The sequence below is a fragment of the Trachypithecus francoisi genome, unplaced genomic scaffold (genome assembly GCF_009764315.1).
Source record: "Trachypithecus francoisi isolate TF-2019V2 unplaced genomic scaffold, Tfra_2.0 Lachesis_group11, whole genome shotgun sequence".
Taxonomy (NCBI): Eukaryota; Metazoa; Chordata; class Mammalia; order Primates; family Cercopithecidae; genus Trachypithecus; species Trachypithecus francoisi.
The window spans coordinates 28055878-28079904 of NW_022681456.1; the positions used below are offsets into that span (position 1 = coordinate 28055878).

At 43.8% G+C, this 24027-nt stretch overlaps 1 protein-coding gene and 1 long non-coding RNA gene across 7 annotated transcripts in view; one reads left to right on the top strand and one right to left on the bottom strand.

Annotated features, from left to right (window-relative positions):
- The window catches only part of APPL2 (adaptor protein, phosphotyrosine interacting with PH domain and leucine zipper 2), a 61794-nt gene that overhangs the window by 33267 nt on the left and 4500 nt on the right, over positions 1–24027 (top strand). For all 5 annotated transcript variants that reach the window (XM_033220807.1, XM_033220809.1, XM_033220808.1 and 2 more), the window contains 8 exons: positions 3659–3817; positions 5241–5429; positions 7518–7560; positions 7644–7700; positions 7796–7884; positions 12961–13125; positions 13292–13344; positions 14655–14829. In XM_033220807.1, the coding sequence (XP_033076698.1) occupies positions 3659–3817; positions 5241–5429; positions 7518–7560; positions 7644–7700; positions 7796–7884; positions 12961–13125; positions 13292–13344; positions 14655–14829 (930 nt within the window). The remainder of the gene's footprint in view (positions 1–3658; positions 3818–5240; positions 5430–7517; positions 7561–7643; positions 7701–7795; positions 7885–12960; positions 13126–13291; positions 13345–14654; positions 14830–24027) is intronic.
- Positions 5431–7180, bottom strand: LOC117089495. Of its 2 annotated transcripts, none has more exons than XR_004439636.1 (2): positions 6773–7180; positions 5431–6313 (listed from the first exon to the last, which is right to left on the bottom strand). It is a non-coding gene; the product is annotated as an uncharacterized LOC117089495 (long non-coding RNA). The 2 variants fall into 2 exon arrangements; XR_004439637.1 differs by having other exon boundaries at positions 5431–6318.

A 24027-nucleotide genomic window follows, 5' to 3' on the forward strand; every position in this document is an offset into this window, starting at 1 on the left:
ATCTGACATCTCTGGGAGGTCGGGGGGAGGGTTCTAACTGTGGAGGGTCGCACAGAGCCTCTGTCCACCCCAGAAATGCTCAGTAACAGCGCTCTCACCTTAGCTGCCAATATTCATGAATATCTGGGGCACCCTGGCGGAGTTTTCTCTGGATCTCTTGTTGTGAATGTTGGAGTTTCACATGTTACGTGCCTGGGAGTCCAGCTTAGCTTTGCTGTGGTTTTAGAAGAGCTCTTGGCTTTCTTCGAGAGTACATGGGAGTAGCAGGTGGAAATGCTGTCACTTTTCAGGAAACTCTGACCAGCGCATTAATTTATAATAGACCAAGGAGGGATAGAGCCTTTTTGGAATTAATTTTTAAAACTGCATGTGCTTATTTTAAGAAATACAACATCACTCTCTTCAGTAGTTGAGTAACTGCCACACTTACCGGAGGCTGTGGCCGCCCTGCCGCCCGCCCTCCCCAGCGTCCGTGACGGGGAGCTCTGAGGGGGCCTGGCCCCTGCAGCCTCAGGCTTGGTTCATCCGGAGCACGGCGTGGGCTTCCCAAGTGCTTGCCACGAGTTCTGGAGTGTAGAGATAGGTCCGTGTGTGTGTGTGTGTGTGTGTGTGTGTGTGTGTGTTGTGTGTGTGTGTGGAGTTGACAAATAGACAAAATGGAAGTAACAGGAATTTTATTTCATGTGGATACATGAAGAGAAAGTTGCTCATCTTCTTGAAGATGTTGCATGTCAACACACCTCATGAAGGCTAAACAAGGGAACTGATCTAGGTAGAAGTCCATCTGAAATGCTCCAAAAATAATCAGTCCCAAGAAAAACCAGTGCTGAGCATGGAGACAGACGCAAAGGGAGTCGAGAGCATATACCCCTTCCTGAGAGTCACTGAGCTGTTTTGCTCTGAATAATTGGCAGCAGTGAGTGATGTAGCTTTTATTTATAATTATGCTAGAAACCAACTTGTGAAATCTGATTGCAGTTTCTTGCCTTTTAATTTGTTTGGTTCTTAGCCCCTGGGAATGTTAGGAGGAGGTAGAAGTTGAGAGGCTATTAAATGGTCACTTTGTAAAAGTATCGTCTCTCCCTCATCTTTCACTGTCTCTTCCTCATCCTGCTTTAACTCTCAGAATTCCTCGGCCTTCTATGTTTCTGGAAGAACCATCATCTATGCCTCAGTTGTTTTCACACACCTGATTATTTTCTGAATGGGTGGGAGGACATCTGTGCCCCTGCGTGTGAGATGTCGTGGTTTCCTCTTTCTGCAGATCTTAGAGCCTGTGTCTTCCCTTCTTGTCAGCATTTCCATGAACCATTATTAGGCCAACCCAAGTATCGCACCAGCCGTCCTGAGAGAACCACAACCCGGGCATGAACGTCCGAGTCTGCTCCTGGGCTGCATGGCCTTCTCTGTGCAGGCTGGGGCTGGTTCTGCCAGTCACCCCCTCTGTCTGACAAGCAGTATTTAGCTATGGGGGCACAGGCAGCTGGTGGGGTTTCCAAACTGAACCTTGCAGTACTTGATTCAAATAACTAAAGTACTGTTTTGAGTGCTACTTCTCCTATAATTTTTCATTTCATGTTGGTGAGTAAAGAAGACCACTCTTCTCCAAACCAAGGGGTGGTTTTGCTGTCGCATTGCCATGCATGAGCAGCCAGCCCACCCAGGGAGGCCTCAGAGCAGGATCTGGTGGTGGCCTTGAAGCTGTGCAGCCCTTCCCCGGGGGATGATGCCACAGGTGCTCTGTGCTTTCGCGGTGGGGGTGGATTCAGAACCAAGTGGTGGGAATCCAGATAGCACGGCATGGTTTCCAGCCACCCCGCAGAGCTTTCTTTATCCCCTAACCCTGTAGTGATACAGTTCTGCCTTTCTGCAGCTCATATCTATAGATGAACAGATATATAATTGTGTGTGTGTGTGTGTGTGTGTGTGTATACATGCTTTTTTTTTTTTAATCTGTGAAGAGAACCAGTTGAAAGCAATTAAGTTTAACCCTGTTCCTTTGGTTCTCGGGAACCTTGGATGAGCTCCCAGTGTTTGAGCCTGAGTCTGTGTGGGGCAGGGGAGAAGGGGAAGGCAGGTCAGCTACTAAAAATCTCTTGGAGTTGTACCCAAGATGCCACATTGGTGCCCGCGTCCTTCTGGGGACAGGATCCTTCTCTTGTATCACATCTTCAAAGAGGTTTCTCACCCATAAAAGCTGACCCTGAGCTCTTGACAGGCTCTTGGTCCCTCCTTCCCCTTCTCCCCTTCCCCTTTCTTCTCCCCTGTCCTATGTGCTGAGCTTGGCCTTCCACGTTCCATTCTCTCAGCCAGGGCAGTGACAAGCAGGCGAAGCTAATCAAGTTTGTCCTCCAGCTTACCTGTCCTAAGGCCACCAATGGTAGAGTCCCCCATCATCCCAGTCAAATGTCAAAAAGCCAAAATTGAGCTGCATTAAAGACGAGGAGCTGACGAGGAGCGGTGACTCACGGCTGTAATCCTAACACTTTGGGAAGCTGAGGTGGGTGGGTCACTTGAAGCCAGGAGTTCAAAACCAGCCTGGTCAACATGGTGAAACCCCTTCTCTACTAAAAATAAAAAATTAGCTGGGTGTGGTGGTGCATGCTTGTAATCCCAGCTGTTTGGGAGGCTGAGGCATAGGAATCACTTGAACCCAGGAGGCAGAGGTTGTAGCGAGCCAAAGCAAGAGTCTAGAGAGAGACAGACAGACAGACACAGACAGACAGACAGATGGATAGGGAGTGGGGAAATATGGAATGTCCAAGCCAACATTCCTTAATTACAGAAGAGAGAGAACCTGAGGTGCTCACGTGGAGAAACACGGGCCCCGTTTGCTTCTGATTTTCACCCTGTGGTTGCCGTGTCTCCTGTAACACAGTGCAGAGGAACACCTCCTCTCAAGTGTGATTTCTCAGACGGATGGGCCCTGTTGGGCAGACTGTCACAACTGGGTGGGGTGGCCTGGTAAGGTCTAGCTTAGTAGGGGTAAAGGGCAGCCACATTTCTACACCTCAGCACAGACCTCCATGAAAGCCAGGGGCTAATGTCCCAGAGCCAGGCCATCTGTCCACTTACCCCTGTGTGGGCAGCCCTCGGCCTGCTAGCCCATGCAGCCTCGGGGCAGATCTGTGGCTGTTAAAAAACGAAAAGCATTGCCTTTGGCTTTGTGGTTGCACCTTGGTACCACTTCCTGGTCATTTTCCTGTCAGCACTGCTCCTGCCTGAACCAAGAGCAGGGGAGGCCTGACTACCATTTCCTTCCTTCCTTTCTGGAGCTTGCTTAGGCTGTCTGTGTGAGCAGCCCTGCAGGACGGGCTTCTCACAGCTTTTCTCCAAAAATGTGCATCATCGCTGCTGAGCATGGCTACCTCTGTCAGCAGCAAAACTGTTCAGCTGGGTTCAAGCATAGGTCAGTGGCATTCCTTAGGTGCTGTTTTAAAACAGCAGTCATAGAAACACATTTACTACTGCAGAACTGAGTCCCTGTGATTCATAGTTTTCAGGGCCTAAGGGGAGAGGTTGTGGCCCTGTAGGAGGCTGGCAGCTGCATCTGTAAGGCCGAAAGCTTGGCAGGGGTGGAGTGATGGCTGCCAGTGGCTTCTTAGTACTGCTGGGTTGGCCAGCAGTGAGTAACTGACCCAACACCTTCTGTCTTAAGCATTCAGGTAGAACTGGAAGCCGAGGCGGAAAAGATGCGGGTGTCCCAGCAAGAATTCCTTTCTGTTGATGAATCTGTTTACACTCCAGACTCTGATGTGGCCGCACCACAGATCAACAGGAACCTCATCCAGAAGGCTGGTTACCTTAATCTCAGAAAGTGAGAATGCCACCATCTGCCTCTTTTTCTGAAATCAGTTTTCCCTAAGAAGTGGCTGAAAAGCAATCTTACATGCTCCATTAAAGTAGGAGGGAGGTGGGCGGGTGAGACTGGGAAGAACTTCCATCACAGCAGCCCTCCCACTTGCAACACAGGAAACCTCTGGGGCCCAGGCGCCAAACTGCACTAACAGATGGGGCTGGAATGAGTCCTCTAAGAGCCCGGTGCTGCAGACTGCAGGACACTGGCCCACCCTTGTCTGTGGTCACTGTGGCCATGTGCAAACAGGCCACTCGTAACTGTTGCCGTCCTAGACCACTGACATTTTTTATCCCGTCATGCCACTTCCCCCACACCAGCTGGCAGGTGAGAGCCATGTGCTGGAGACATACTCGCGAGCCAGAGGCAGGGTCAGGAGGCTTTTTTAGTCAGTTTGATTCATACTGATTGGGTCACACATTTACCACTCAGGTCTTTAAGTGTCCATTTTGAATGGAAGGGATGATCAGGTTTAAGTGCTTCTGTGAGCACAGAGGATATTGTCATGGTGTGGTGTGAAAAGCACTGACTTTGGAATCAGACAGCCCAGCTGGGCTGAGCCTTGATCTCTTCATCTGTAAAATGCAGCTGATAACCGCACCTGCTTTATGAAGTTAGATCGAATGTGTTCATCCCTCCCAGGCAGTGAGCACTCAGATGTCAGCCACTGCCATTTGGGGAAATTACTGGGACAGGAAAATGTGGACATAGTTGCTACTCCGTAAATACTGAGCCAAGTAAATGTATTTGAAAACCCCCAGTGGAGGGTCCATGGAGAGGAACTGCCAGCTGTTAGCAGGCTGGAGCACCTCTAAGGTCTGTGAACTTGCAGCGATCACAAGCTAAATGTCCCCTGTAGTTCTGCAGGTGTAGAAAACCCACTGGGTTCTGTTGTTATTTGCCGGGAACTAGATTTTCCTTTTGTAAGCAGCTCACAAAACAAGAATGACCTTCAGTTAAAGCAAATCTGTTGAGAGCCTCCTAGGACGGGTGGGTGCTGTGGGCTAAGGCAACCCTGAGTAGATTCAGAGCAGCTCAGCTCCAGGTCTCAGAGAAATGATTCTCCATGTGTTCAGTTCTTAATGGTGGCGGACTCATTCTAGTTCCATCTCCTGGTTTAGTAGTCAGCGTGTGGCTGCAGTGCGGGCAGTCGGCCCTGGGACTGGTATCTCCCTTGGAAGCAGAGCCCATGATCTCCCAGATCATTCCAGCTAAATTGTACCCTTCTGCTGCTCTTTCCACTTGAATGGGCAGTTTTGCTTTAACGATATAAAGAAACACACTATTTCTAAAATGCCACCAGTACCCATAGCGAGGTAGCAAGACTTAGAGGTGCAGCTGGTGCTTTCTGGTACTAATGGGCTTTTAAAAACACAACTCACAGCAAAACAGGGCTGGTCACTACCACCTGGGAGAGGCTTTATTTCTTCACCCAAGGCGGGAATCTGATGTGTCAGCCCAGGGGAGCCGTGGCTGGAGGTTTGATCCAGGACCTGGACAACTGCTCAGTAATGGCCGTGGATTGCGAAGACCGGCGCTACTGCTTCCAGATCACCACACCCAATGGAAAATCGTATGTCTCACGCGTTTTATTTGGGAGGAGAACGAGTATAGTGGTTTCACCCGTGCCAGGGGCCTCCTAATTCATTCCTACGTGCCAGCCCTCTGTGGAAGAGGCCCCAATCTGGGTATTACTTACCTTTCAGGAGGATGATTTTCTGCTCTCTTTAAACAAGCCCACGTGACCCATAAGGGATCCAGCCTGCCTTATCCCATATGGAGATAAGTGAGGGTTTGTCTGTAGCTTTGGAGATGACCTACATGTGTGAGACAGCAACAGAAGTTGTCCGTGTTAGCACAGATTCTGAGAGAGAGAGAAAAGGCTATAGCGACTCCTAGCCTGTTGTAAAGAAGCATTTGTGTTTGGATTGTGGCAGGGGAGGGTAACTGTATTTTGTTAAGGATGACCTTCCTGAGAAGGCCATTTTTCCAGCAGAAGCGGGAGTTGTGAGAAGTGCACTCCGCTGCAGCAGTATCGGCGGCTGCCATGCTGTTCCCACATGCCCTGTGTACCTGAGGGGCCCCAAAGAGGTGGTACTTTAACAATCCACAGCCTGTGGTCATTCACAGTAGATCCCGTCCCAGTGGGATCCCCTCTCAGAGCGGTGGTTTTTAAACTGCTCCAGGGAGTTCGGAGTCCCATGGAGGGGCTTCAGGGTTCACCTGCCTAGGGAGAGGAGTGGCCCTGCCCGTCATCAGAGCTGCTTTTCTTGCATTGCATTCTATTAAGATTTGACCTGAACCGCAGGGGGGCGCAGTGGGGACGGCGTTGGGATGATGTCTCTCCTTCCAGCTTGGCAGAGCAGCTTTAGACTTCATCCTTTCTGCTTTGGTGATGGGAATGGAGATTCCTGGATGCTCATCATGGTCCTTTGCACTTACCTCCTCTGGGGCTCACTTTCCTCAGATAGAAAATAGAGATAAGATCTATGTTACCCCATCTGCCACAGATGAGAGGAACAAGGGAACCGGCAGATGTGGAGTCTCTTTAAAGAGGTGAAGCCTCGGCCGGGCGTGGTGGCTCACGCCTGGAATCCCAGCACTTTGGGAGGCTGAGGCGGGGGGATCACCTGAGCTCGGGAGTTTGAGATCAGCATGACCAGATGTGGAGAAACCCCGTCTCTACTGGAAATAGAAAATTGGCCGGGCGCGTTAGTGGTGATGGGCGCCTGTAATCTCAGCTACTTGGGAGGCTGAGGCAGGAGAATGGCTTGAACCCAGGAGGCGGAGGTTGCGGTGAGCCGAGATCACACCATTGCACTCCAGCCTGGGCAACGAGAGCGAAACTCCGTCTCAAAAAATATATATATAGAGAGAGTTAAAGCCTCCACAAAGGTAGGGCAGTATTACTGTTACCTTATTTCCGGGCCTCCATACACAGACTTTTCACTTCTGGGAAAGGAGTGAATGGGCTGCCAAGTCCTTCTTTGGGCATGGTGGAGGAGTGGCTGGGCTTGGAGTCCTGATCATCTTGGATCATTAGAGGAGGTCGACAGATGAATCTCACTGTAGAATCAAAGACTTGGGCTAGAAGATCTGAGTCCCACCTTCTCATTTCATAGAAGAACATGCTGAGGCCCAGGGAAAGGGCCATGTTTGTCCAAGATCACATAGTGAATCAGGGAGAGCCAGATCTGCAAGCCCGTTTTCTTTTTTCTTTTTCTTTTTTTTTTTTGAGGTAGGGTCTTGCCCTGTCACCCAGGCTGGGGTGCAGTGGCACAGTCACCACTCACTGCAGCCTCAACCTCCCGGGCTCAATCAGTCCTCCCACTTCAGCCTCCCTAGTAGCTAGGACTATAGGCACACACCACCATGCCCAGCTAATTTTTGTATTTTTTGTAGAGAATGGTTTCGCCATGTTGCCCAGGCTGGTCTCGAATTCCTTGGCTCAAGCCATCCTCCTGCATCGCCCTCCCAAAGTGCTGGGACTGCAGGCGTGAGCCACTACACCTGGCCCTGGAACCCCATTTTCTTTCCCTCTCATCATGCTGCCTTTGTGGCCCGTTTCCTCCCACACCCCAGCTAAGTTCAGTTTATGTAGAATAATCCCCAGTCACTGAGATCGGGGAAGTACTTAATTACTTAGATGCTTTTGTTTCAGAGGAATAATCCTCCAGGCTGAGAGCAGAAAGGAAAATGAAGAGGTAAAGATTTTGTTTGTCATCCTTCTTTCCTAGTGTGGTGGGTGACTTTGGGATTCAGTATTCTTTTTTAATGTCCTCTACAGTGGATATGTGCAATAAACAACATCTCCAGACAGATCTACCTGACCGACAACCCTGAGGTAATTAACAGTCGCGTGCATCTCAGCCCTTTTCTCAGCCTGGAAGGTAAGCATCCACCTCCTGGGACTGAGCGTGCCTTCCTGTGGATTTTTAGGCAGTCGCGATCAAGTTGAATCAGACCGCTCTGCAAGCAGTGACTCCCATTACAAGTTTTGGAAAAAAACAAGAAAGCTCATGCCCCAGGTAACTAAAGGACAAAGGAAAACTTGCTTTTGTGGAGCCAAATTATGGATTAGGAATATGAAATGAGTTGTTGCTTAATCCACACAAACCAAGGCATGTGTTTCAGCCTGTTTAACAGAAGCAGTAACGCTGGCTGGGAAAGGTTAAACATCTGCCCATGTTCACACCATGTGTGAGTGGTAGAGCTAGGAGTCAAGCCTGTCTGATGTCAGCAGCCCCTGTCCCTTCCACTGGGCCGTGCTGCTGCAGTCCAAGCAAACAGGACATGCACGGAGGGGCCTGCTAGTCAGGAGTTCTCCCCACATTTTCTATCAGCGTCAACAAAGTAACTGAACGAAAGCAAAAATTTTTTTAAAAAGGAAAAAAAATCACCTTTTATATATCCATATTAATGCCCATAAGTCTGCACATACGGTGATAGTTTTATACATACATTTATTTTGTATTTGCACATACTTTAACTATTTCTACATTTTTCAGAATTGTTCCTTTTAGTAACTACACCCTATTCCATCATTTATTTATTTACTTATTTATTTATTTTTAAATTTTTTTGAGATGGAGTCTCACTCTGTCACCTAGGCTGGAGTGCAGTGGCGTAATCCTGGCTCACTGCAACCACCACTTCCCGGGTTCAGGTGATTCTCCTGCCTCATCCTCCCGAGTAGCTGGGATTACAGGTGCCCGCAACCACACCTGGCTAATTTTTGTCTTTTTAGTAGAGATGAGGTTTCACTGTGTTAGCCAGGCTGGTCTTGAACTCCTGACCTCAAGTGATCCACCCGCCTCGGCCTCCCAAAGTGCTGGGATTATAGGCATGAGCCACTGCGCCTGGCCTATTCCACCATTTATTAACCATTAATTCTTTAGGTTATCTCCCCGGCGTTTACTGTTATCATTTAGAGCAAACATTTTCATGCATACAGCTTTCCTCATTTTGAATTCTGCTTTAGAATTTATTCCAGGAATCCTACCCTTTGTCTTAATGGGAGTTTCTATCTGGTTAAATGGTAGAGGGCTGTATTTTCATACTAATGAAAGCCTGGCATTAAAGGGTAAATTAAAATTATGACTATATTTAGTGTTCGTCTTTTAGTGGCATGGTAGAAAGAACCCCATTACATTTTTTACAAATATCTAATGACCCCAGAAGGAAGTCATTAAAAACTCAGGGTTAAGTAACTTCCCAGGATCTGTGCAGTGTGGAGCCAGTGTTCACACGCTGGGCACTGACTGGGTGCCTGAGAAGAAATGGGAGAAGGTAAGGCCAGAAAATAGGTTTGAGTCTAACTGGAAAGACCTGGGTGCCCTGCTTAGGAGTTACAGGCAGTGGAACAAAACGGAAGGTTTTGGGAAAATGGGCAATGGTCAGAACCAGAGTTAGGAAGACTGTTCTGCACCTGGGTAGGATAAATTGGATACAGGTTGTCGGCAGAAGGGGAGAGTGCAAGACCCAGTAGGATGTTGATGTAGTAGTAGCTGTGAAGCAGAACATGAGAACTTAAACAAGTGTTTTAAAAAAAGAGGAGGAAGAGGCAACAAGTCTGAGAAATATTTCAGCACCATAACTTAAGGATTTAACAGTTTATACAAGTAGCATGCTTTATGAAATGGAACTCTAAGGAAGACACTATATGAAAGGAAGTGGAACTAAAGATCCATCCAGTCAGTGAGGGTTAATCCTGTAGCCCTCTCCTGGGTAAATGTATGTCTTCGCTTTGTAAAGTTACAAAAATGTTTGATATGCACAGTGGAGGGAATACCAGACCTGCAGTTGAGAGACATGGGTTCTAACGATAGCTCTGCCTTGTGTCATACACAGCTAGATGTCCCTGAGTAAGTCAGTAAACGCTCTGGGCCTTTGTCTTCTCAGCCTTGTAACATACAAGCAACTAGCTGGCCTCCTAGGACCCTTCTAGCTCTGATATGCCATCTCTCAAGGGTGTTGATGGATAGTTTAGGAGGGTTTGCAATTAGAAGGTGTGATAGGTTTCCTAAAAAGACAATTTGCAGCCCATATTTAATTACTCAGTAACTGATTTTTTTCTCCCCTATTCTAGAATAAGCAAATCATATTCTTAGACCAAAAGGATCCCACAGAAGGGACACAGAATACTCCCTGGGGAAAAAAAAAATGACTCTAGCCAGCCAGCTGAATTAGCCCAGTGATTGGATGGGGGACAGATGTGGCTGCCAGATGGCCCCAGAGCTGTGGGGAGAGGGCTGCTATCTCTCTTAGGGTCATCCCACTAAGAATAAAGCAATGTTTTGATGACAGTGGGGGGAAAGAAGCAGAGAAATTGTGTTCTTGGGAACAAACTGCCATTTACTTCTAAGCAAGTATCATATGTAGACTTCCCTCATTCTGCAGTTACTATATATCTACTGTTCATTCATTTATCCAGCTACTCAACAAATATTTGAGTACCTACTATTTGCCCAGGTCTTGCCTAGGTAAGGAAACATAGAGATTACTGGGGAGAACAGGCAAAAGGTAAGCACAGACTGAGTTAAAACGAGGGAAGCACTGCGACGTTAAGGAGATGAGGTGCTGTCATGGAGGGTGAAGAGGAGACCTGTGCAGGGCCTGGCTGTGAAGATAATATTCAAGCTGCAAAGTAAAAGACAAGATGCGGCTACTCTTGCAAAGAGCCAGAGGTAGTGTATTCTTGGTAGCAATTGTGGAGGTAACAGGATAGAGAAGAGCTTAGTATATCTGAGGAACTGAAAGGAGGCAGTGTAACGGGACAGTGCAGGCAGAGGGAGATCATGGGGCATGATGGGGGGGTGGGGAGGGTGGCAGAGACTGATGATGAAGGAAGCATGCAGGGAGCTGTGGAAGGGCTCTGAGAGCTGTGTGTTTGTGATGGAGATGGAGATACCCACTCTCCATTTTCCAAAGTTAGCTCTGGCTGCTCTGGAGAACACAGAACAGAGCAAGTCAGTAGCCAGTGAGGAGGCATCCTAGCAGCCCAGGATTAGATGATGGTGGTTTAGACCAGGATCACGGCAGAGATGAAAAGTAGATGGATGTGGACTTATTCTGGAGGTAAAACCTATGGGACTTGATAGATAAGCGTAAACAGAAAAGGACAGATCAAAGGATGACTCCAGTTGGAGCTGAACACCTGGGCAGATGGTGTTTCTTAAAGAGACGAAGAGTTCAGTTTTGGACATGTTAAGCATGAGAGGCCTATGAAACATCCCATATGAGTTATCAAGCAGTCAACAGATGATACAGGTGTGGAGTGCAAAGAAAACGTCTGGGCTGGGTGTAGGAATCGGGGACTCCCAGCACTGAACAGCAGTGGATGAGGTCCTCTATGGGAGAGAGGAGAGGGAGGGGAAAGCAGAGCCTGCAACCGAATCCTAAAGAACTCCAGCAGTTATGGGAGAAAAGGAGCCTGCAAAAGACATTGAGAAGGAACATCAAGAAAGGTAGGAGGAAACTCTATAAATTAATGTGGCACCAGCAGAAACCGAGAGAGAAGAGTTCAAGGAGAGATCGGCTGTGTTAGATGCTTTAAGTCAATTATGATGACTGCAAAGTGTCCATTAGAGCTGGTGACATGGAGATCACAGGTGAAAGTTAACATCATGTCACTCCTATGTTCAGAGTCTTTGGTGGCTCCCTATGCTGTTGTGTCAAGTTCAGACCCCACCTGATGGTATAAGGGCCCTCTACAACCTGGCCCCACCCTATCTGGATTGTTATCGCCCCACTTTGACTCTCTGGGGAGCCAAAATCTTGGACTCACTTTCTCCCCTTGAAGCTTCTACTCATAGCTTTCTCCAGTGCTTACTACTTATTATATCACAGCCCTCTCTTAAAGACAGGATCAAATAGCAGATGTGACTCTCCCATTTAGGGTTATTGAGGCAGTATGACATCCTGGGGATGCACTCTCCTGGCAGTAAGGAGACCGTTTTTAATCTGGCTTGCCCACCAGGTAACTGAGTGCCTTCAAAACTGCTCAATTTCTCCAGAGGCCTCAGTTTCCTTTTCTGTGAACAATGGAGGTCAGACCAAGTGGTCTCCAAGGGCTTGCCTTGCAGTGACCGTCTACAAGTCTATGTACAGTGTTTCAATCCACATTCCAGTAAGTATGATCATTTGTCAAATACCTGTTGTAAAGTAGTTTGATATACTACATTCAGTTATTGAAATGTTTGAGAAATAGGAAAATATTGACATATCCAATGAACAGAAAGATCACTGAGAGCTTTTTATGGTCCAGGCAATGAAAGAAATCAAAATACATTGATACTCTTTGCCCTTCAAAGGAGTTTATAGTCTGGCTGGGGAGAAAAGATTTTTTAAACGTTGAAAAGTTAAATTACAGTATTCTGAGACTGGAGGAGAACATGTTGGTGCCTGATTAATCTCTCTGCAGAGAGCACAGTATTTGATGGGCCACGATGTCAGCAATGAGTGTGGGCACAGTGTGAAGCTCAGGAGGCACACAGGGCTGCAAGACTGTGCCTGTAACTTAGAAGAATCAGAGGAAGGAGGCGGGGTGCAGGCCGGCCTAGTGGATGAGGAAGAATTTGAGCTGGGTTGGGAGAGTTGGGTGAGCAGCAGAATTGGGATGAAGATGGAAATAAGGAAAAGCATATGGTATGTGTGGTACAGCTCTCATAGAGGGTGCATTAAAGGAGTGGAAATGGAGGCTTTTGGGAAGTTAGAGCCAGATTGTGATGAAATGCCAAGCCAGGACCTTTAGTCCATTCAGCTAACGTTTTTGAGTGCCTACTATGTGGTAAGAATACATATTACTTAGTTATAGCATAGGCCCTCCAAAACCTGCCTCACAGAGAAGGATACAAACAGAAAATTAGTAGCACAGTGCAGGATGCTGTGCAGCAGAGAGAACTGCAGGAAATGGGGCAGTCTGAGGGTTTTTAGCCAATGATATGAAGGAAGTTTGAAGAAGGTTTATTTGTAGAATGGATTAAGGGATTGAGTTAAATCTTTTCCCCTTGTATTTTCATTCATAAAAGTTACCTCAGCCTTCAACAAGTATTCACCTGATTATAAAAGCGTAAGGTTAAGGGAACTGATTTTGTCCCCTTCAGCCAGAACCTGAAAAATTCAGAGATGGAAAATGAAAATGACAAGATTGTTCCCAAAGCAACAGCCAGTCTACCTGAGGCAGAGGAGCTGATAGCGCCTGGAACGCCGATTCAATTCGATATTGTGCTTCCTGCTACAGAATTCCTTGATCAGAACAGAGGGAGCAGGTATGGACTGAGAGAGTTTATCTCTGGGAGAACTGAAAGTAAATTTGAGGTCTCTTGTGTCCCCCTCCACCACCAAAGACTGTTGCCATTCTGACTTCCAGTTCAAGTGCTAAGTGCCCTTCTAGCTGCTGCTGTCGTGTTTGTTCAACTCTGGCTATTCCCCTAGGCGTACCAACCCTTTTGGTGAAACTGAGGATGAGTCATTTCCAGAAGCAGAAGGTAAGTGACTTGTTTGGCGTCCTTATTCTTTCCCCTGCACAAAATGACGAGGGCCATCGAAATAAGATGTGAAATCATGTTTTAGAGAGCTACGATTAGGAATATGAATTGAAGATTTGTTGTTCTTTCTGAAAGTTTAGTAAGCTATCAGCAATGGAGGCAAGTCTTCGATAAAAACGGAAGGATAGCTGAAAGACCATTTACAGCTATTTCACTGTTAGCCATAGCCTTTTTGTAGCATAGCATAGAAATGTGGAATCTGAATCTGTTATCACATTCAAATGCAGGCTTGGTGAATTGGAAATATGCTATTTCATTTTAGAAAACCAAAAGCACAAATAACGTGTTCTTGAATTTGAAGATGACACAAATGAATGATATTTAGGTCTTTCAAATTCAGATGTTTGGTTTTTTACATTCTTATAATGTACTTAAGAACATATTTGATGGCTGGCGCGCTGGCTCACGCCTATAATCCCAGCACTTTTGGAGGCCGAGGCGGGTGGATCACCTGAGCTTAGGAGTTCAAGACCAGCATAGGCAACACAGTGAGACCCCGTCTCTACAAAAAAAAAAAATACAAAAATTAGCCAGGTGTGGTGATGGGCGCCTGTAATCCTATCTACTCAGGAGGCTGAGATGTCAGAATCACTCGAACCTGGGAGGCGGAGGTTGCAGTGAGCTGAAATCACGCCATTGCACTCCAGCCTGGGCTACAGAGTGAGACCGTCTCAAAAAAGAAAAGAAAAACCTTCTTTGATCTTCTAGTTATGGTTGCTGAGAGTCAGTTTTGTCAAGTTATGCGCCACTCTCAGCAGCCAGTTCTGCTTCCATTAGGCTATGAAACATTGTCACTGCCTTTCAGTAATAGGCATGAAGTATGAATTGCATGAGACCCAACATGAGATCTTATATCCTGCAAATGACTTTTCCTTTCTAAGAGGACTTTATCAGTGGGCCAAAGTAATTAATCTTCTATTGTCTAGACAACGCACTCTTTTCAGAGAAAAGGTACACTGTAGTCACCTAGAGTTTCAGCATTAGAAGGATGTTCATCTGGTACCATCATCATCTCATTTTATAGATGAAGCCTTTCTAATCTAATGAAGTGGTTCCAAACAAACTGACAAAATGTAGACAATGGAAGAGGCAGAGCTTTGGCAATACTGGGCTTATAAAAGCGATATTGAGAAATTTTGGTAGAAGCTCCTCCACAGAAAGCAGGCAAAACCAGCACATCTGACACTGGTGTGCAGATCCACAGCAGCAGGAAGTAAATGAGGTCCTGAGTGGAAAATGCTGTCTTGCAGATTCTCTTTTGCAGCAGATGTTTATAGTTCGGTTTTTGGGATCAATGGCAGTTAAAACAGACAGCACTACTGAAGTGATTTATGAAGCGATGAGACAAGTATTGGCTGCTCGGGCTATTCACAACATCTTCCGCATGACAGAATCCCATCTGATGGTCACCAGTCAATCTTTGAGGTACATTCAGTTTTATTTTCAGACTTTCTTATGGCTTCAGCTAACCCTTTTAAGGCTAATTCACCCCTCTGAAATGTTAGTGTTGGAATGAAGAGACTACTCTTGCTTTTGCCCCCACTATTTTTTACATAAGACAGCCTAGAAAGTGCTCCCTTAGAGACAAGAACTGGTATCTTTAAAAATTCAGTGGTGAGTGAATACTGTTGTTCACCAAGATGCTATCACACTAGACTTATTCTCTATATGTCAGAGCTTGAAAATGGAAAGTTTTTTTTTTCTGAGAGTACTATTTATAAAAATAATGGGGAAAAAAACTAAAAAATCTGCCAAATCTGCCTAAATAACTTGGCCATCACAGAGAGAGCAGGCCATATTAACTACATGATTTAGGGTTTCAGGTAATATGATCTGGGTTTCAGATATGACCAAAGTCCTGGTTATGAACCTGGGCGTATGATACGGTAGCCACAGGTAGCATCTGCATCATAACTAGCCTGAACTGAGATGTGTTTTCAGTGTTAAATACATACCAAATTTCTAAGATTTAGAATGTAAAACATCTCACTAATTTTTTAGGTTAATCACGTGTCTGGTAATATTTTAGATATACTCGATTAAGTAAAATTAATTTCATGTGTTACTTTTCACTTAATGTGGCTGCTGGGAAAACTTCAATGACGTGTAAGGCTTCCATTACATTTCTAAGGGACAGCACTGCTTTAGAGCCAGAATGTCTCAGTTTATTCCTGGCTTCAGCATTTCTTAGTTATGTGACCTTAAGCAAGTTTTTGAGCCTCTGTACCTCAGTTTTTTCAGCTGTAAAATGAAAATAACTATTCACACCCTCCACTGTTGTCATGAGAAATAAATGTCATGAGGAATAAATGTGCTAATATATGTAAAACATTTACAACTCAGTGGCCCATTAAAAGTACTCAATGAACGTTAGCTTCAAAAAACGTAACTAGGACTATAGCAAAAATCAGGATATAGCTTCTTCCATTCATTAAGCCCATTCTTTTCATTTATTATGAACCTTATCTGAGAATTAAGTTCTTATTAATAAAACCTTATATTTATTTAAAGCTTTTCTTTCAGTATGTCCTGGACCTTTTACAGAAATGGGCTCATGGTGGTTAATAATCCTAATGGTCCTGGAATAATTTCCACCAAAAAGATCAAAGGAAAATATATGTAAAAGTACTGTGAAAAACCACAGCACATCAAAATGAAAAGACAACCTACAGAATGGGAAAAAAAGTATTCACAAATTCTATCTAATATGGATGTAGTACACAAAATGTACAAAGAACTCTTATAAAAACAGAAAGACAACCCAATTAAAAAATGGACCAAGGACTTGAAATAGACATTTCTCCAAAGATCATATACAAATGGCCAATGAGCACATGAAAAGATGCTATGTGTTATTAAGGAAATGCAAAGCAAATCCACAATGAGATATGTCACTCCATATCAAGAGGGCATGTGTGCACTCTGTCTCATAGATGTGTATATATATATTTATATATCTCATATATATTTAATGGAAAATAAGCGTTTACAAGGATGTGAAGAAACTAAGGATGTGAAGAAACCGGAACCCATTGCTGGTGGGAATATAAAATGGTTCAGCTGCTGTGAAAAAATAGTTTGGTGGGCTCCTGGGTAGTTACCCAAAAGAATTAAATACAGGTGTTCAAACAAAAACTTACACGCAAATGCTCATAGCAGTCCTTTTCATGATACCCAAATAGTGGAAGTAATACAAATGCCCAACAGCAAATGAATGGATCAACAAAATGTGGTAGAGTTGAGCATTCCAAATCTGGAAATCTCAAATGTTCCAAAATCTGAAACTTTTTGAGTGCCAACTTGATGCTCAAAGGAGCTGCTCACTGGAGCATTTTGGATTTTGAGATGCTCATCCTGGTAAATATAATGCAAGTATTCTAAAATCTGAAAAAAAAAGCTGAAATCCAAAACAATTTCAGATACAGGATACTCCACCTGTATATACGTATGATGGAATATTATTTGGCCTTAAAAAGGAACAAAGGACTGATATGTGCTACAACATGGATGAATGATGAAAACATTGTGCTAAGTGAAAGAAGCCAGATACAAAAGGCAACATACTGTAGGGTTCTGTTTATATGAAATATCCAGAATAGGCAAATCCATAGAGACAGAAGACAGACTAGAGATTGCCAGAGGGTGAGAGGAGGAATGAGTAACTTCTTAATGGAGATGAAGTTTCCTCTGGGATGATAAAAATGTCCTAGGACTAGATAGTGGTAATGGCTGCACAAAGTTATGAAGACACTAAACATCATTAATGATAAATCTGACGCTATGCATACGTCACCACGGTAAACATACCCCTGCAGTGGAATAGGTTCTGAGACCATTTAGAGGTCACACAGAAAATCAGAAGATTGAAAAAGAAAAATCAATTCCCAGACAAGATGCCTGCATAGGAACAGCTCCAGTCTGCAGCTCCCAGCGAGACCAACGCAGAAGGCAGGTGATTTCTGCATTTCCAACTGAGGTACCCGGCTTATCTCATTGGGACTGGTTAGACAGTGGGTACAGCCTATGGATGGAGATTAAAAACACAGCATGAGAACTGTGTGAAGCATACACAAGTATCAGTAGCCAAACTGATCAGGTGGAAGAAAGGATACCAGAGATTGAAGATTAACTTAATGAAATAAAGTGTGAAGACAACATTAAAGAAAAAATAATGAAAATGAATGAACAAAGCCTCTGAGAAATACGGGACTATGTGAAAAGACCAAACCTACATTTGATTGGTGTACTTGAAAGTGACAGGGAGAATGGAACCAAGTTAGAAAAAACACTTCAGCATATTATCCAGGAGAACTTCCCCAACCTAGCAAAACAGGCCAACATTCAAATTCAGGAAATACAGAAGACACCACAAAGATATTCCTCGAGAAGAGCAATATCTGCAAGACACATAATCTTCAGATTCACCAAGGTTGAAATGAAGAAAAAAATGTTAAGGGCAGCCAGAGAGAAAGGTCAGGTTACTCACAAAGGGAAACCCATCAGACCAACAGCAGATTTCTCTGCAGAAACCCTACAACCCAGAAAAGAGTGGGGGCACACATTTAACATTCTTAAAGAAAAGAATTTTTAACCCAGAATTTCATATCCAGCCAAACTAAGCTTCATAAGCGAAGGAGAAATAAAATCCTTTACAGACAAGCAAATGCTGAAGGATGTTGTCACCACCACACCTGCCTTACAAGAGCTCCTGAAGGAAGCACTAAATATGGAAAGGAAAAGCCAGTACCAGCCACTGCAAAAACATACCAAAATGTAAAAACCGTGAGCACTATGAAGAAACTGCATCAACTAATAGGCAAAATAACCAGCTACCATCATAATGACAGGATCACATTCACACATAACAATATTAGCCTTAAATGTAAACAGGCTAAATGCCCCAATTAAAAGACACAGACTGGCACATTGGATAAAGAGTCAAGACCCATCAGTATGCTGTATTCAGGAGACCCATCTCATGTGCAAAGACACACATAGGCTCAAAATAAAGGGAAGGAGGAAGATTTACCAAGCAAATGGAAAGCAAAAAAAAAGAAGAAAAAAAAAGCAGGGGTTGCAATCCTAGTCTCTGATAAAACAGACTTGAAACCAACAAAGATCAAAAAAGACAAGGGCATTACATGTAGTAAGGGGATCAATGCAACAAGAAGAGCTAACTATACTAAATATATATATATATACACCCAATACAGGAGCACCCAGATTCATAAAGCAAGTTCTTAGAGACCTACAAAGAGACTTAGACTCCCACACAATAATATTGGGAGACTTTTAACATCCCACTGTCAATATTAGATGTAAGACAGAAAATTAACAAGGATATTCAGGACTGAAACTCAGCTCTGGACCAAATGGACATAATACACATCTACAGAATGCTCCATCCCAAATCAACAGAATATACATTCTTCTCAGCACCACATCGCACTTATTCTAAAATTGACCACATAATTGGAAGTAAAATACTACTCAGCAAATGCAAAAGAACAGAAATCACAACAAACTCTCTCTCAGACCACAGTGCAATCAAATTAGAACTCTAGAGTAAGAAAGTCATTCAAAACTGCACAACTACATGGAAACTGAACAACCTGCTCCTGAATGATTACTGGGTAAATAAATAATGAAATTCAGGCAAAAATAAATAAATTCTTTGAAACCAATGAGAACAAGGACACAACGTACCAGAATCTGTGGGACACAGCTAAAGCAGTGTTTAGAGGGAAATTTATAGCACTAAGTGCCCACAGGATAAAGTGGGAAGGATCTAAAATCGACACCCTAACATCACAATTAAAAGAACTAGGTTGGGCACGGTGGCCCATGCCTGTAATCCCAACACTTTGGGAGGCCGAGGCAGGTGGATCACCTGAAGTCAGGAGTTCGAGACCAGCCTGGCCAACATGATGAAACCCCATCTCTACTAAAAATACATAGAATTGCTAGGTGTGGTGACAGGCGCCTGTAATCCCAGCTACTGGAGAGACTGGAGCAGGAGAATCGCTTGAACCCAGGGAGGTGGCGGTTGCAGTAAGCTGAGATCATGCCATTGCACTCCAGCCTGGGCAACAAGAGCAAAACTCCACCTCAAAAAAACTAGAGAAGCAAGAGCAAACAAATTCAAAAGCTAGCCGAAGACAAGAAATAACTAAGATCAGAGCAGAAACTGAAGGAGATAAGAGACACAAAAAGCTCTTCAAAAATCAATGAATCCAGGAGCTGGTTTTTTTTTAAAAGATTAACAAAATTGATAGACCATTAACCAGACTAATAAAGAAGAAAAGAGAGAATCAAATAGACACAATAAAAAAACGCTAAAGGGGATATCACCACTGATCCCAGAGAAATCAAACTACCAACAGAGAATACTATAAACACCTCTACACAAATAAACTAGAAAATCTAGAAGAAATGGATAAATTCCTGGACACATAACACCCTCCCAAGATTAAACCAGGAAGAAGTCAAATCCCTGAATAGACTGATAACAAGTTCTGAAATTGAGGCAGTAATTAATAGCCTACCAACCAAAAAAAGCCCAGGGCGAGACGGATTCACAGCCAAATTCTACCACAGTTACAAAGAGGAGCTGGTACCATTCCTTCTAAAAGTAGTCCAAACATAGAAAAAAAGGGACTCCTCCCTAACTCATTTTATGAAGCCAGCGTCATCCTGATACCAAAACCTGGCAGGGACACAACAACAAAAGAAAATTTTAGGGCAATATCCCTGATGAACATCAATGCAAAAATCCTCAATAAAATACCAGCAAACTGAATCCAGCAGCACATTAAAAAGCTTATCCACCATGATCAAGTCGGCTTCATCCCTGGGATGCAAGGCTAGTTCAACATGCGCAAATCAATAAATGTAATCCATCACATAAATAGAACCAATGACAAAAACCATGATTATCTCAACAGATGCTGAAAAGGCCTTTGATAAAATTCAGCACCCCTTCATGCTAAATACACTCAATAAACTAGGTATTGAGGGAACTTATCTCAAAATAATAAGAGCTGTTTATGACATACCCACAGCCAGTATCATGCTGAATGGGCAAAAACTGGAAGTACTCCCTTTGAAAACTGGCATAAGGCCGGGCGCGGTGGCTCAAGCCTGTAATCCCAGCACTTTGGGAGGCCGAGACGGTGGATCACGAGGTCAGGAGATCAAGACCATCCTGGCTAACATGGTGAAACCCCGTCTCTACTAAAAATACAAAAAAAAAACTAGCCGGGCGTGGTGGCGGGCGCCTGTAGTCCCAGCTACCCGGGAGGCTGAGGCAGGAGAATGGCGGGAACCCGGGAGGCGGAGCTTGCAGTAAGCTGAGATCTGGCCACTGCACTCCAGCCCGCGGACAGAGCGAGACTCCGTCTCAAAAAAAAAAAAAAAAAAAAAGAAAACTGGCATAAGACAAGAATGCCCTCTCTCAGCACTCCTATTCAACATAATATTGTAAGTTCTGGCCAGGGCAGTCAGGCAAGAGAAAACAATAAAGGATATTCAAATAGGAAGAGAGATAAGTAGATTATCTCTGTTTACAGATGACATGATTGTATATTTAGAAAACCCCATCATCTCAGCCCCAAAACTCCTTAAGCTGATAAGCAACTTCAGCAGTCTCAGGATACAAAATCACTGTGCAAAAATCACACGCATTCCTAGACACCAATGATACACAAACAGCCCAAATCATGAATGAACTCCCATTCACAATTGTTAACTAAGAGTATAAAATACCTAGGAATACAACTTACAACGGAAGTGAAGGACCTCTTCAAGGAGAACTACAAACCACTGCTCAACGAAATAAGAGAGGACACAAATGGAAAAACATGCCATGCTCACGGATAGGAAGAATCAATATTGTGAAAATGGCCATGCTGCCCAAAGTAACAGTGCTATTCCCATCAAGCTACCATTGTCTTTCTTAACAGAATTAGAAGAAAACTACTTTAAATTTCATATGGAACCAAAAAAGAGCCCACATAGCCAAGACAATCCTAAGCAAAAAGAACAAAGCTGGAGGCATCATGCCGCCTGACTTCAAACTATACTACAAATCTACAGTAACCAAAACAGCATGGTACTGGTACCACAAAAGAGAGATATAGACCAATGGAACAGGACAGAGCCCTCAGAGATAACAACACACATCTACAACCATCTGATCTTGGAAAAACCTGACAAAAACAAGCAATGGGGAAAGGACTCCCTATTTAATAAATGATGTTGGGAAAATTGGCTAGCCATATGCAGAAAACTGAAACTGGACCCCTTCTTTAACACCTTATACAAAAATTAAGTCAAGATGGATTAATGATTTAAATGTAAGACCTAAAACTATAAAAACCCTAGAAGAAAACCTAGGCAATACCATTCAGGACATAGGCATGGGCAAAGAGTTCATGACTAAAACACCAAAAGCAATGGCAACAAAAGCCAAAATTGATAAATGGGTTCTAATTAAACTAAAGAGCTTCTGCACAGCAAAAGAAACTATCATCAGAGTGAACAGGCAACCTACAGAATGGGAGAAAATTTTTGCAATCTATCCATCTGACAGAGGGCTAATATCCATAATCTACAAAGAACTTAAACACATTTACAAGAATAAACCCCATCAAAAAGTGGGTGAAGGATATGAACAAACACTTTTCCAAAGAATACATTTATGTGGACAACAAACGTGAAAAAAAGCTCATCATCACTGGTCATTAGGGAAATGCAAATCAAAACCACAATGAGATACCGTCTCACACCACTTAGAATGGCAATCATTAAAAAGTCAGGAAACAACAGATGCTGGAGAGGATGTGGAGAAATAGGAACGCTTTTACACTGTTGGTGAGCGTGTAAATTAGTTCAACCATTGTTGAAGACAGCGATTCCTCAAGGATCTAGAACTAGAAATACCATTTGACCCAGCAATCCCATTACTGGGTATATACCCGAAGGACTATAAATCATTCTATAAAGACACATGCACATTATGTTTATTGCACCACTATTCACACTAGCTAAGACTTGGAACCAACCCAAATGCCCATCAGTGATAGACTGGATAAAGAAAGTGTGGCACATATACACCATGGAATACTATGCAGCCATAAACAAGAATGACTTCATGTCCTTTGCAGGGACATGGATGAAGCTGGAAACCATCATTCTCAGCAAATTAACACAGGAACAGAAAATCAACCACCACATGTGCTCACTCATAAGTAGGAGCTGAACAATGAGAACATATAGGCACAGGGAGGGGAACATCACACACTGGGGCCTGTTGGTGGGTGGGGTTAAGAGAAGTGATAGCATTAGGAGAAATACCTAATGTAGATGATGGGTTGATGGGTGCAGCAAACCACCATGGCACATATATACCTATGTAACAAACCTGCACGTTCTGCACGTGTATCTCAGAACTTAAAGTATAATAATAAAGAGAAATCTAGGTTACCTGATTTAAACAGCAAACTTCTAAAAGTGACCCACAAAATATGCATGTGTTAAGTTTTCACTTACAAGGGAATTTTACAAAATACCTATGAAAGTTATTCCAACTTGAGGGAAACTTTATGATCTATATTCACAAAATTAAATTCATACCCATTAATAGGGACATAAAAGTACCATTTCTTAAGCTTTGTCTACTTAAATTCCCATACACATTTCTCATTAACTGTATAACCACCTCTTGGAAGTGGGGGTTCTTACCACAGTTTTACAGATGAACCAGTTTTAAGAAGTCCCGGTGACTTGCATAAGATCAGGTGAGGAGCCAGGGTAGAACACTCAATCTCGAGTTCTCTGATAAGTCTTACGGTTTAATAAGTATAACTGCATGCATTTCAAACTGTAGCCTTTTGGTCGGGGGGAGGTAACAGTTTTCCTGAGATATAATTCACATATCATACAATTTAAATGCACAATTCAATGGTTTCTAGTATATTCAGAGTTGTACAACCATCACCACAATCAATTTTAGAACATTTTCTTCACCTCAGAAAGAATACCCATTATCCCCTGGCAACCCACCCAGCCCTAGGAAACCACTAACCACTAAAATTGCCATCTCTATAGATCTGAACATTTAACAGATGAATGGAATCATAACCATTTTTCCACAAACTATATTTTTGCTTTGACCTATAAAATGTATAGTAATAATTTATAATACCATGTTAATTATTCCAACACGAGTACAATACAGTAGAAATTTATACCTACTTACCTAAGATAGGAATAAATTCTCATATAGTTTATTTTCTAGGATATGTCAACCTGATTATTAGATGATGCTTAAAATACTGTTAAAGAAATATATTCTGAAGGCCCGGCGCAGTGGTTCATGCCTGTAATCCCAGCACTTTGGGAGACTGAGGCAGGCAGATCCCCTGAGGTCAGGAGTTCACCAGCCTGGCCAACATGGTGAAACCCCATTTCTACTAAAAATACAAAAATTAGCCGGGCATGGTGGCTGACACCTGTAATCCCAGCTACTCGGGAGGCTGAAGCAGGAGAATCGCTTGAACCCGGGAGACAGAGGTTGCAGTGAGCCAAGATTGCACTGCTGCACTCCAGCCTGTGTGACAGCAA